General features: G+C 46.0%; 1 protein-coding gene across 7 annotated transcripts in view; it reads right to left on the reverse strand.

Annotated features, from left to right (window-relative positions):
* The window catches only part of KIF21A (kinesin family member 21A), a 239,758-nt gene that overhangs the window by 97,832 nt on the left and 127,589 nt on the right, over nucleotides 1–14,337 (reverse strand). For 6 of the 7 annotated variants that reach the window (XM_075345133.1, XM_075345130.1, XM_075345135.1 and 3 more), the window contains exon 12: nucleotides 3,785–3,823. The exons of the other annotated variant lie outside the window; for it this stretch is intronic. In XM_075345133.1, the coding sequence (XP_075201248.1) occupies nucleotides 3,785–3,823 (39 nt within the window). The remainder of the gene's footprint in view (nucleotides 1–3,784; nucleotides 3,824–14,337) is intronic. 7 annotated transcript variants of the gene reach the window in all.

The following is a 14,337-nucleotide window of genomic DNA, read 5'->3' on the forward strand; positions in this document are numbered from 1 at the left end:
CAAATTTGCTGGTCATGATACCATTCCCCTGTGACCGCCTACTCTCCCACGACTATCAGGGACTTTACATTTGTTCACCTCTCCCACGGCTACTGGCGGCCTAGATATTGTATCTTTTCATCATATTGTATGCCCCCCTTGACACTGTGGTAGTTGTTTTTAACTTTTATTTTTTGCCTCACTACTGTTTTGCATGTGTCTTTTCTTTAATAAACTATTTGCATATACACTCGATTGTTCTCCTTTGTTGTATTCTTAGCATGTTAGTACGCCCACAGGGGCTTGCTAACATGCTATTCAATGCAGCGTCACCAGTGGTGATGTGCGTACCTGTGTGCGCGGTGAACTATGAGCTGAATGCCCAGCATTTCCAGTCATGCGCACTACACCTGTCTGAAGCAGGACGCGTACCCCCGGCTTCATACCGCGCATGACCAGAAGTGCTGGGCATTCAGCTCAGCGTTCACCGTGGACACAGATAGGTGCATCACCACTAGTGACGCTGAATTGAGCGGCATGTTAATACAACCCTGTGGGCGTACTAACATGCCAAGAGGGCGGACTACTTGAGGGAAGTACGGTAACACTCTCACAACTAGTCAATGGCCTCATTAGCATATGATAAAAGATCTTTAGAAATACTTTTTCTAAAGATCTCTTTATCTATGCTAGTGTATACAGGGACAGTTAGGCAGGGATTAGGAATATGTACCCAGAACTCCTCGTGGTTCTGGGTGCATACTGCACCTGAAAGGTTCACTTTAAACCTTCAGCAGTTGTTTTTTTTATATAGTGCAGGTATTTTAATTGGCTGCAGATTCGTGGCCGTCTGGGTCTTGAAATGGGTCCATTTACAATATCTGCAACATATACAAAAAAAAACCTGTTGAATGTTTAGTTACTCAAGAAGGAGAGGTCATAGATGGGATATAAACTTAGCAGTCACTGAGCAGCCTGCACTGAAGTTTATTACATGCAAGCTCTACAAGACAAACAGTAGAAAGTTTCTAATTAAAGCCAATTGCAAATATGTTGTTTTCTTTCTAAAAGTTCTATCAGAACAATAATAAATGGGCTCAAAGATGTACAGTGTCTTTAAAGAGAAGTTGAAAAGTATAGCTTGAAATGAAGAAATACCTGTGATGTGCAACTATGACATAAAACATTACTTTTCTTTCAGTTTGTTTGTTTTTTTTACCATATTTCTTTGTCACATAACACATCATAAATGGAAAAAATAAAACAGAATTTGAGATTAAATCAGAAATGAAAGGAAGCAAAATTAAATGGTCATTGTCCTAGGAAGAAAAAAAAATGTAAACGAAAGAAAAATAGTTAGATCAACAAAGATGTGCGGATGGCATGTAGAAGAACGGCTTAGTACAGCGTGAGAGATAACAGTGAGCACATGCATTACGGGCTGATATTGTAACAAAAACAATAGCAAAATACAAAATCCTTGACTATTGAATGCTGGAATATCGGAGCAGTCACAGTCAAGGTTTCTTTAGGTCGCATAAGTCAGAAAATGGAGCATGGAGGACATGCTTAAGGCAAACCCAGTCTTTAAAGGATCTGTCATCCCCCTATTATTATGGGCATACAGGTAATAGAATGAAAGTAGTCTTACCTGTATGCCTTATAGTGGATGCCTTGTTCCACAAATATTACTTTACATCGCTATATGCAAATTAGCCTACCAGGGCGGTTGCTTCCCTGTAAGAAATCCCGGCCTCCGTGTTGGACTATCCTTCCTGTCACCTCCTCTCAGCGTCAGTCACAGCCTCACAGCTGGCAAATCCTGCACGTGCGCAGTAGAGCGTTCTTCAACCTGCGTTCATTCCCCTCCCGTGAATCTATTGCGCATGCGCTGGTGACAGTTCCACTTCAGTTATCGGTGCGCTGTTGCCTTCCTGACTTCCTGCCTGGGGGCAGGCATGCAGACAGACATACACATACCTGGGCGATTTTGCAGGCAGGAAGTCGGGAGGACTACTTAGAACAGAGCACCGATAACGGAAGTGGAGCTGACTCACCAGCGCATGCGCAGTAGATTCAGTGAGGGTGAATGAACAAAGATTGAACAACACTTTACTGCACGCGCGCGGAATTTGCCAGCGGTTACTTACAGGGAAGCAACAGCCCAGTAGCCAAAGCACAACACCCAGTAGCCCGGTAGGCTAATTTGCATATAGCGATCTAAAGTAATATATGTGGAACAAGGCATCTACTAAGAGACATACAGGTAAGACTACTTTCACCATCCTATCACCAGTATGTCCATAGTAATAACTTATAATCGTCAAAGGGGGTGACAGATTCCCTTTAAGGTAATGCTATCAGTAACCTACCTCTGAAAATATAATATGCCTCAAAGCCAATAGCCATCTGTTTAAGGCTTTATCTAAATTTACAGAGATTAATATCAGCACCTTATGCATTGCACTTTACAAGTTACCCGGTCATCTGATTCATGCTACTTGAACCACAGAAGGCATGAATCACAGACCGTATCCTTATTACAAATAACTAGGTCTCACTTTGACTCCCTCCAGCTTTTCAGGATAAAAAAATACTCTGAAAAAGGGGCCCAGAACAAGGCATCTGAGGTGTCTAGTAACTCAGGCAGGCCACCAATGCAGTCTTACTGCTTGGCTCTGCATGATTGACAAGTCTCTCTCGATGCACATATACAGCAAGACCTGTCAATCAAGCAGGGTGGGGCGAGTCATGAATAGGCCAACAGAGATTGGTCATCTCAGTTGCTTCGATCTGGGCCCTCAAAGGAAATCTGTAGTCAAGATCAACCCTCCTAAGCTATCAATACAGATTTGTAGGTCATAGAAAATAAAAGTATACCTCGATATCTGAGCTTTTTTTAAATGAAAGGAGGCATTACTAGTGTAAGACATATAATGACTGACAGTCTGCTCTGATGATCTCACTGAAGAGCTATTTGATTTCAACTAACACACAGTATTTTTCTCTGAAAAGCTGGAGGATTTCTGAATATAATATAGTTACTTGTAATAAGGAGCCTGTCCTAAATTCATGCTACTCATGGTTCAAGCAGCATAAATCATATGACAGGTTCCCTTTAAAAATATAAGATGGTGCTTCCATAATATTCAGGTTATATTTTATGCAAGAGTGGCTTTGTGACGTGATTCAGCACAACCTACTCAATGCATATAATATATCCTACTAGGTGGAAGGATCCAGAAACTTCTTTTATGGGTGCAAAGTGTTTGTCATAGTAAGAAAATATATCTAGTATTTACAGTATATGAGCAGTTTAAGTATTACTAGGATATGGGTAACGTTTAAAGAAGAGAAGACATTATATCTGATAAAGTGGTAATCCAAACATCAGTTTCAGTAGGATAATGGCTTCTTGGACAACCCCTGACCTAAGGCTGCTTTATACACAACGATATTGCTAGCGATCTCGTTAGCGATGTAACACGCCAGATCGCACATACGATTTGCTGAGATCGCACATTTGACCGGCGCTACAAAAACGACCTATGTGCGATCACAGCAAATCATATCTGCGATCTGGCGTGTCACATCGCTAACGAGATCGCTAGCGATATTGTTGTGTGTAAAGCAGCCTCTACACTGAAGACCTGGGGTTGTATATGGCTCTGATTAACATAGCAAACACTTTGCTCCAAAAAGACACATGAAGATCACAGTCATATCATTAGGTTAGAGCTAGTTAGTTTGTATAACGGATCATATAAAAGAAATCAAATAGACAGATAAAGGGGAGTATTCCAACCTTCTTTCTTCTTGATTGTTTTCTTGAAGATGCTGTAGCCTTCAAAATCAGAAGTATAGTATAGGGAGCCAAACCAATGAAGGACAGACCAGACAAACAATGAAAGTTACAAAGGTAAGAATGGTGCATGATCATGCTGCCATCAATAACACTGCACAATACTGTTAGCAATACATAAATCTCTTTACAGAGCCCTAACTAATCTGCATAAGGGGTTTAGGTCCAGTTTTAAGGGCATTTAGGCCATGCACACGTGTGTTTTGTTTGCGTTTTTTCTAACGTTTTTCCTTGCTTTTTTCAATCAATAAAAGCATCCCAGTAAAGTCTATGAGAATTGTGAGTTGCTGTGCACACGCTGCTTCTTTTTTCTTGCAGATTTTATTGCTGAAAAAAGAAGCAACATGTCAATTATTGAATACTTCGTGCAGAACACACGTAAGGAGACTTATTCAAATGTAAAATCTAAATTTTTATTGAAAAACAGACATACAATAATAAAATTGTGCATTTGCCATATAGTTAATGTTTGAGGTAGGTAGATTCAATCACAGCCACCCACCTGGGAAACTAGCCACATTTAACCCATCATTACTCCATAAAGTTAAATAGTAAATAATTAATCTAGTAAACCATGTAATGGAGATACACTACAGGATCAATTGATCACAGTATAGAATAAGGCATTTCAAACTTACCCATAGTGTAAAGATAGAGGGTCTACAGCTGGCAGTCCCAGAGTGGGCGAGTGAGCAACCTTTATCCCGGACGCGCGTTATCGCAAATGCTTCATCAGCGGGGTATGTTTGGGTATGTATGGGTACGTTTGAAATGCCTTATTCTATACTGTGATCAATTGATCCTGTAGTGTATCTCCATTACATGGTTTACTAGATTAATTATTTACTATTTAACTTTATGGAGTAATGATGGGTTAAATGTGGCTAGTTTCCCAGGTGGGTGGCTGTGATTGAATCTACCTACCTCAAACATTAACTATATGGAAAATGCACAATTTTATTATTGTATGTCTGTTTTTCAATAAAAATTTAGATTTTACATTTGAATAAGTCTCCTTACGTGTGTTCTGCACGAAGTATTCAATTGTTTGGGAGTATATTCCATAATACTATCCATACAGGGGATTGTGATTGCATTCATTATGATGAAATTGAAATACTATATTTTCCCCTCTTTGTCTATGACCTGTTTGATAAATGCAGCAACAATTGACATGCTATTTTCGGAGTTTCTATAATCCCCTGCAATGCTTTATCACTAGAAGGGATTATAGCACAACACTCTGCCTCACACTATGCCTACAGCATGGTGTCTAAAGTTCTCCATAGCTCAGTAACCCGGGGTCGTCATGGTGATGACCCAGGGTTACTATGGCAGTGATCAGGTCCCTGTGATTGCATTATAGTGACCCGATCGCCAAAGAAAGGTAAGATAACCACTGATCGCAGCATTCAGGGAGTTAAACTGCCGGGAGCAGTGCGGGCACCGCTCCGAGTAGAGAGCCGGATTCTAGTTGTACCATCAGCCAGAGACCCAGCAGCAATCGCAGCAGTACAACGCCTGAATACCAGCAGTCGCCATGATTAAAAAAAGATCCACACCTCCAAGATTTGAGTTATTCTACTCTATATCATATGTTGCCTATCCTATAACTTGTAAACATGTTCTTTATTTGAATAAAATCTGATTTACACAATAAAAAAAAATCCACAAAAAGCATGGAAAAAAGCATGTGAAAAAAACACGGAAATGCAATAAAAAAATGCACATTTTTTTCAGCTGCTTCTTTCTGCCAAAACATGCGTATTTATGTGCAGATTTTCTGCGCACATTGCCTTAGGGATATTTTTCTATACTTTTTTTTTTTTACTAATAAACATGCAGTACTGACATGGCGCTGGTGGTCAGAAGTTTCGTTTTTCAAAAATGACCAAATGCCTCATGATTTAATTAAATACATGGACCGGAACTGCACGTACAGTACAACTGTAAAAATATACAGCTTTACATTTGAGGACATGTATATACTCGCTAACAAAAGATGCCTTTACCAAATTATTAAATTGCAAAAAAAATGTGATTGCATGTTTTTTTCTGAATTGTAAAGCTCTGCAGAATATGTTGGCGCTATAGAAATAAAGATTATTATTATATTATTATTATTATGAGATATTTTATTCACTATATGGTAAAACTGATGTGTTGCTGTGACCCCTGAGGTCGGCGCAAGTTCATAGACACCAAACATGTATAGGTTTACTTTCTTTGTCGCTCCATTGGGAGACCCAGACAATTGGGTGTATAGGCTATGCCTCCGGAGGCCGCACAAAGTATTACACTTAAAAGTGTTAAGCCCCTCCCCTTCTGCCTATACACCCCCCGTGCTCCCACGGGCTCCTCAGTTTTTTGCTTTGTGCGAAGGAGGTCAGACATGCACGCACAGCTCCAGAGAGTGGTCAGCAGCAGCTGCTGACCATGTCGGATGGAAGAAAAGTGGGCCCATATAGAGCCCCCAGCATGCTCCCTTCTCACCCCACTCTTGTCGGCGGTGTTGTAAGGTTGAGGTATCCATTGCGGGTACGGAGGCTGGAGCCCACATGCTGTTTTTCCTTCCCCATCCCCCTCAGGGCTCTGGTGGAAGTGGGATCCTATCGGTCTCCAGGCACTGAGACCGTGCTTCATCCACAACTCCTGTGGAGACTGCTGGATAGGAGCCGGGTATCGTTCAGGGACATGGCCCTGCTACTTGGAGGTACTCTGTATCCCGGTGGGGACCGCGCACAGCAACACTCCAGCTTTGCTGGGTGTGCTAGTGCACCGGGGACCGCGGCGCTGACCGGGTTAATATGTGCCATTACACACTCAGCGTTGCTGAGTGTGTTTATGTATAGGGGACTGCCGCACTGACCGCCGCTGCCATGGAAACACTGCGGCGCGGCTGGGACTTGTAGTGCGCCGGGGACTTCCACGCCGGCCGCGCTTTTACGGCGGCCGCGTTTATTACTAGAGTCCCCGGCTTTTTGCGGCCTAGTTTCCTTTCCTCCCACCCCCAGCCCTGACAGGCAGGGGAAGGGCGGGACGCTGCACAGAACGAGCAGCACTGAGGGCTGGAGCATGCTTTGCATACTCCACCCCTCTCACTGTGCACAGTGCGGGCACCAGTTCCCGCTCTTTCTGGGTCACGCCCACGGCTCCCTCCTCTCCTCAGGACGCCGGCAGCCATTCCTGTCAGCTCCTCGGACGCTGCAGAGGGGGACAAAGTCTGGGAGACCCAGGCAGGGACTCTGGTGGCCTCACAACCGCTTTAAGCGGGTGGTAAGCAGCACCTGTGGTGCTAGCCCCATTGTGCAGTAGTGTAACATTATATGTTTATTTTACACTGTATGGTGCACAGTTGATTTCTGGCTATATACCCTATTGTGTTGCTCAGGGAAGATAATAGCATGGCGCCCACGAAAGGCAGGGGTGCCAAAACACAGGCTTATTATGTTGCCTGCGCCGCATGTACGACCCCGCTACCGGCAGGTTCCACTGACCCTCATTGTGTGCACTGTTCGGCCCCTGTGGCACTTACTCAGCCAGAGCCTCTGCTAGGGGGGGCCCAGGGGGAGCCACCTGCTGACACTGTCCAGGTGACGGGGACGGAGTTTGCAAAACTCTCTGAGACTATGGCTATGGCTAAGATACTAGAAGCCTTGCAGTCCAGGCCGGTATCTCAGCACAGGGACTCTGTTGAATCTTTGTTCCCTGGCCCACCTCAGCTGGACCAACAATGTCCTCCCGGGGTATCTCATGGATCCCAGGCTGAGGGTTCTGACACAGACCCCAGCCCCAGACCGACTAAGCGAGCTCGCTTAGATTTTCCCTCGACATCATCATGTTGTGCAGGGTCTCAGCGGGGGGAATCTCTGGTTGATGATGCGGAGACAGCTGATCAGGATTCTGATCCTGAGGCCGCTCTCAATCTTGATACTCCGGACGGGGACGCCATAGTGAACGACCTTATTGCGTCCATCAATCGTATGTTGGATATTTCTCCCTCAGCTCCTCCGGTGGAGGAGTCAGCTTCTCAGCAGGAGAAATGCCGTTTCAGGTTTCCCAAGCGTACACTGAGTACGTTTCTGGACCACTCTGATTTCAGAGAGGCAGTCCAGAATCACCATGCTTGTCCAGATAAGCGTTTTTCTAAGCGCCTTAAGGATACACGTTATCCCTTTCCCCCTGACGTGGTCAAAAGTTGGGCTCAGTGTCCCAAAGTGGATACTCCAATCTCCAGACTGGCAGCTAGATCCATACTTGCAGTGGAAGATGGGGCTTCACTCAAAGATGCCACTGACAGGCAGATGGAGCTCTGGTTGAAATCCATCTATGAAGCTATCGGCGCTTCTTTTGCCCCAGCATTCGCAGCCGTATGGGCGCTACAAGCTATCTCAGCAGGTCAAGCGCAAATTGACGCAGCCACACGCACGTCCGCGCCACAGGTGGCGTCCATAACCACTCAGACGTCAGCATTTGCGTCTTACGCTATTAATGCTGTCCTGGACTCTGCGAGCCGTACGGCGGTTGCAGCCGCCAATTCGGTGGTACTCCGCAGGGCCTTGTGGCTACGGGAATGGAAGGCAGATTCTGTTTCCAAAAAGCGCTTAACCAGTTTGCCAATTTCTGGCGACCGATTGTTTGGCGAGCGTTTGGATGAAATCATCAAACAATCCAAGGGAAAGGAAACTTCCTTACCCCAGCCCAAACCGAACATACCCCAACAGAGGAAGGGGCAGTCGAGGTTTCGGTCCTTTCGGGGCGCGGGCAGGTCCCAATTCTCCTCGTCCAAAAGGCCTCAGAAAGATCAAAGGAACTCTGATGCATGGCGGTCTAAGTCACGTCCTAAAAAGACCACCGGAGGTGCCGCTACCAAAGCGGCTTCCTCATGACTTTCGGCCTCCTCACTCCGCATCCTCGGTCGGTGGCAGGCTCTCCCGCTTTTGCGACACCTGGCTGCCACGGGTAAAAGACCGTTGGGTGAGAGACATTCTGTCTCACGGTTACAAGATAGAGTTCACCTCTCGTCCCCCGACTCGATTCTTCAGGTCATCCCCGCCTCCCGAGCGAGCCGAGGCTCTACTGCAGGCGCTGGGCACTCTGAAGGCAGAAGGAGTGGTGGTCCCTGTTCCTCTTCAGCAACAGGGCCACAGTTTTTACTCCAACTTGTTTGTGGTCCCAAAGAAGGACGGGTCTTTCCGACCTGTCCTGGACCTGAAACTTCTCAACAAACACGTAAAGACCAGGCGGTTCCGGATGGAATCCCTCCGCTCCGTCATCGCCTCAATGTCCCAGGGAGATTTCCTTGCATCGATCGATATCAAAGATGCTTATCTCCACGTACCGATTGCTCCAGAGCACCAGCGCTTCTTGCGCTTCGCCATAGAAAACGAACACCTGCAGTTCGTGGCACTGCCGTTCGGCCTGGCAACGGCCCCACGGGTTTTCACCAAGGTTATGGCTACTGTAGTAGCGGTCCTCCACTCTCAGGGTCACTCGGTGATCCCGTACTTGGACGATCTGTTGATCAAGGCACCCTCTCTAGAGGCATGCCAACACAGCCTCGACGCTACCCTGGAGACTCTCCAGAGTTTCGGGTGGATCATCAATTTTCCAAAGTCAAATCTGACAACGGCCCAATCGCTGACATATCTTGGCATGGAGTTTCATACCCTCTCAGCGATAGTGAAGCTTCCGCTGATCAAGCAGCGGTCACTACAGACAGGGGTACAATCTCTCCTTCAAGGTCAGTCACACACCTTGAGGCGCCTCATGCACTTCCTGGGGAAGATGGTGGCAGCAATGGAGGCAGTTCCTTTCGCGCAGTTTCACCTGCGTCCTCTTCAATGGGACATCCTACGCAAATGGGACAGGAAGCAGACGTCCCTCGACAGGAACGTCTCCCTCTCTCAGGCGACCAAAGCTTCCCTTCGGTGGTGGCTTCTTCCCACTTCATTATCGAAGGGGAAATCCTTCCTACCCCCATCCTGGGAGGTGGTCACGACGGACGCGAGTCTGTCAGGGTGGGGAGCGGTTTTTCTCCACCACAGGGCTCAGGGTACGTGGACCCAGCAAGAGTCCTCGCTTCAGATCAATGTTCTGGAAATACGGGCAGTGTATCTTGCCCTGAAAGCGTTCCAGCAGTGGCTGGAAGGCAAGCAGATCCGAATTCAGTCGGACAATGCCACAGCAGTGGCATACATCAACCACCAAGGCGGCACACGCAGTCGGCAAGCCTTCCAGGAAGTCCGGCGGATTTTGATGTGGGTGGAAGCCACGGCCTCCACCATCTCTGCAGTTCACATTCCAGGCGTGGAAAACTGGGAAGCAGATTATCTCAGTCGCCAGGGCATGGACGCAGGGGAATGGTCCCTTCACCCGGACGTGTTTCAGGAGATCTGTTGCCGCTGGGGGGTGCCGGACGTCGACCTAATGGCGTCCCGGCACAACAACAAGGTACCGGTGTTCATGGCACGGTCTCAAGATCCCAGAGCTCTGGCGGCAGACGCCTTAGTTCAGGATTGGTCGCAGTTTCAGCTCCCTTATGTGTTTCCTCCGCTGGCACTGTTGCCCAGAGTGTTACGCAAGATGAGGGCCGACTGCCGCCGCGTCATCCTCGTCGCTCCAGAATGGCCGAGGCGGTCGTGGTACCCGGATCTGTGGCATCTCACGGTCGGCCAACCGTGGGCACTACCAGACCGACCAGACTTGCTATCTCAAGGGCCGTTTTTCCATCTGAATTCTGCGGCCCTCAACCTGACTGTGTGGCCATTGAGTCCTGGATCCTAGCGTCTTCAGGGTTATCTCAAGACGTCATTGCCACTATGAGACAGGCTAGGAAACCAACGTCCGCCAAGATCTACCACAGGACGTGGAAAATTTTCCTGTCGTGGTGCTCTGCTCAGGGTTTTTCTCCCTGGCCTTTTGCCTTGCCCACTTTTCTGTCCTTCCTTCAATCTGGACTGGAAAAGGGTTTGTCGCTCGGCTCCCTTAAGGGACAAGTCTCAGCGCTCTCTGTGTTTTTCCAGAAGCGCATAGCCAGACTTCCACAGGTACGCACGTTCCTGCAGGGGGTTTGTCACATCGTTCCTCCTTACAAGCGGCCGTTAGAACCCTGGGATCTGAACAGGGTGCTGATGGTTCTTCAGAAACCACCATTCGAGCCAATGAGGGATATTTCTCTCTCACGCCTTTCGCAGAAAGTGGTTTTTCTAGTAGCAGTCACTTCACTTCGGAGAGTGTCTGAGCTAGCAGCGCTGTCATGCAAAGCCCCTTTCCTGGTGTTTCACCAGGACAAGGTGGTTCTGCGTCCGGTTCCGGAATTTCTCCCTAAGGTGGTATCCCCCTTTCATCTCAATCAGGATATCTCCTTACCTTCTTTTTGTCCTCATCCAGTTCACCAATGTGAAAAGGATTTGCACTTGTTAGATCTGGTGAGAGCACTCAGACTCTACATTTCTCGTACGGCGCCCCTGCGCCGCTCGGATGCACTCTTTGTCCTTGTCGCTGGCCAGCGTAAAGGGTCACAGGCTTCCAAATCAACCCTGGCTCGGTGGATCAAGGAGCCAATTCTCGAAGCTTACCGTTCGGCTGGGCTTCCGGTTCCCTCAGGGCTAAAGGCCCATTCTACCAGAGCCGTGGGCGCGTCCTGGGCTTTGAGGCACCAGGCTACGGCTCAGCAGGTGTGTCAGGCGGCTACCTGGTCGAGCCTGCACACTTTCACGAAACACTATCAGGTGCATACCTATGCTTCGGCGGATGCCAGCCTAGGTAGACGAGTCCTTCAGGCGGCGGTTGCCCACCTGTAGGAAGAGGCCGTTTTACGGCTCTCTTACGAGGTATTATTTTACCCACCCAGGGACTGCTTTTGGACGTCCCAATTGTCTGGGTCTCCCAATGGAGCGACAAAGAAGAAGGGAATTTTGTTTACTTTTCTTCTAGCTCCAATTGGGAGACCCAGCACCCGCCCCTGTTTTTTTTTGTGTACACATGTTATTCATGTTGAATGGTTTCAGTTCTCCGATATTCCTTCGGATTGAAGTTACTTTAAACCAGTTTATAATTCTTTTTCCTCCTTCTTGCTTTTGCACCAAAACTGAGGAGCCCGTGGGAGCACGGGGGGTGTATAGGCAGAAGGGGAGGGGCTTAACACTTTTAAGTGTAATACTTTGTGCGGCCTCCGGAGGCATAGCCTATACACCCAATTGTCTGGGTCTCCCAATTGGAGCTAGAAGAAAAGGAATTTACGGTAAGTAAACAAAATTCTTTTCTTTTATCTAAGGGGTTAAAAAAAAAATCATAAGTTTCGTTTTGCACATTTTCTGTGACCCGTATTTTTCGGGATCTATGGCTCAATGACAGCTTATTTTTTGCGTCTCGAGCTGCTGTTTTTAACGGTACCATTTTTGCGCAGATGCTACAATTTGATCACCTGTTATTGCATTTAGCGCAAAATTTGTGGCGACCAAAAAAAAGTAATTTTGGCGTTTGGAATTTTTTTTTGCCGCTACGCAGTTTACTGATCAGGTAAATTGATTTTATATTTTCATAAATCTGGCATTTCTTAACACGGATATACCAAATGTGTGTATATTTAATTTTTTAACCCTTTAATTTTCAATGGGGCGAAAAGGGGGGTGATTTGAACTTTTAGGTTTTTTATTTTTTTTATTTTCTAAAAAATTTTTTATAAAGCTTTTTTTATTTTACTAGGTCCCCTAGGGGGCTATAACGATCTACTGTCTGATCGCTCATTCATTTCTCCTGATCAGAGCAGCACAGCTCAGACCAGGAGAAATTATCATCTCCTGTAAAAAGCAGCACTTGGCTGTTTCTTACAGGACCTAAGTCATGTGAGCACAGGAGTCATCACATCATCACATGACCCTGTGCTACCATGACAACCACAAGATCCACATGATCACGTCATCTGACTTCCGGTATCGGCCTGCGAGTCAAGTTATAGCGCGATCGCTATTATAAAGGCGCTTTCACATATTGGCAGTGCCATTTAAGGGGTTAAAAAGGCACGGGCAGATAGCGATTCCACTTGTGTCTAGCAGGCACACGTCAGCTATATAAATCAGATGAGATGTGCGCTAATCGCCACAGAATGCTTACAGTAGCCCGCGGGGATTAACACTATGAATGCTAGGACGTAACTTTACTGCCCGCTGAAGTTAAGGGGTTAACATAAAAACTGGAAATTATTCCATTACTTGACACTATTTACTATCCTATATGTATCGGGAAAAAAAAAAAAAAAAGGAGTTTAACAAATGTGAATTATGCTGCAAACTGTATTTTCCCTAGTCTTACCCAAGTATCAGTCTCGGCTAAGGTGGAGCTCAGCTTTAACTTTCCAAATGGCCCTGAAAAAAATTAGGATGCCCTCTGGTTTCTTTTCAGGCAAAGGGAAGTTTTTATCTGAGAGTGATGTATGAAGCAGGAGCTGTGATACTTACAATATTTAGTCTCTTATGGGAATGAAAAACCTTTATGTAAATGCCAACTATTTTCACTGCTAAAAATTAAGCCAGAATTAAACATTTCATTATGCAGAGCTTTCTTAAGAGCACCTTTCACCAAATGTTTAATGCTGAACGATATAATAGTGGCTGCAGAGCGGAACAATTTTTTTTTTTTCATTCCACCTCTCCTTTGTGGAGATATTCGCAATGAAAGTATTTGGCACCTAATGAGATAACTTTTTTCTTTTTAATAGTCCAGGTGAGTGTTAGACAATTTTCAGTGTGGAGGTAGGGCAGTACAATCAAGCTGACAATGCTAGGAGAGCTGATAGAAGGGATTGTAACGTGACTCAGCTAAACTCAGCTGTGCTACGCCTGCCCTCACAGGGATCTTACCTGAAAGCTGTCATAGCATCCTACATTATTAGAAAGAAGGGATGGAGATCAGGGCTGTCTTTCATTTATCACATATGGAATCTGCTCTCAGCTATGATGGGTGAATGGTCTTTTTTCTTTTGAGTGTTGCTTCCTGCTTCTGATTGGTCGGCATTATACGGGGGGGAAGTAGTACATCTCCCCAGTGAAAATGCAGATAACACCCAACTGGATTTTAAAAAATGAAAATATTTGGCACCTAATGAGTTACATTTGCTAATATCTCTGCAACAGAGGAGCAAAATTAAAAAAAAACAAAAAGGGAATTTTGTTTACTTACCGTAAATTCCTTTTCTTCTAGCTCCAATTGGGAGACCCAGACAATTGGGTGTATAGCTACTGCCTCCGGAGGCCGCACAAAGTACTACACTTAAAAGTGTAAGGCCCCTCCCCTTCTGGCTATACACCCTCCCGTAGGAGTACGGATTCCTCAGTTTTAGTACCAAAGCAAGAAGGAGGAAAGCCAATAACAGTTTCAAAAAACAAATTCAATCCGATAACAAGATCGGAGAACTTAAGAAACAACATGAACAACATGTGCACCCGAAAAACGAAACCCTAAGAACAATAGGGCGGGTGCTGGGTCTCCCAATT

This window comes from Anomaloglossus baeobatrachus, chromosome 4 (genome assembly GCF_048569485.1).
Source record: "Anomaloglossus baeobatrachus isolate aAnoBae1 chromosome 4, aAnoBae1.hap1, whole genome shotgun sequence".
In the NCBI taxonomy this organism is placed as follows: Eukaryota; Metazoa; Chordata; class Amphibia; order Anura; family Aromobatidae; genus Anomaloglossus; species Anomaloglossus baeobatrachus.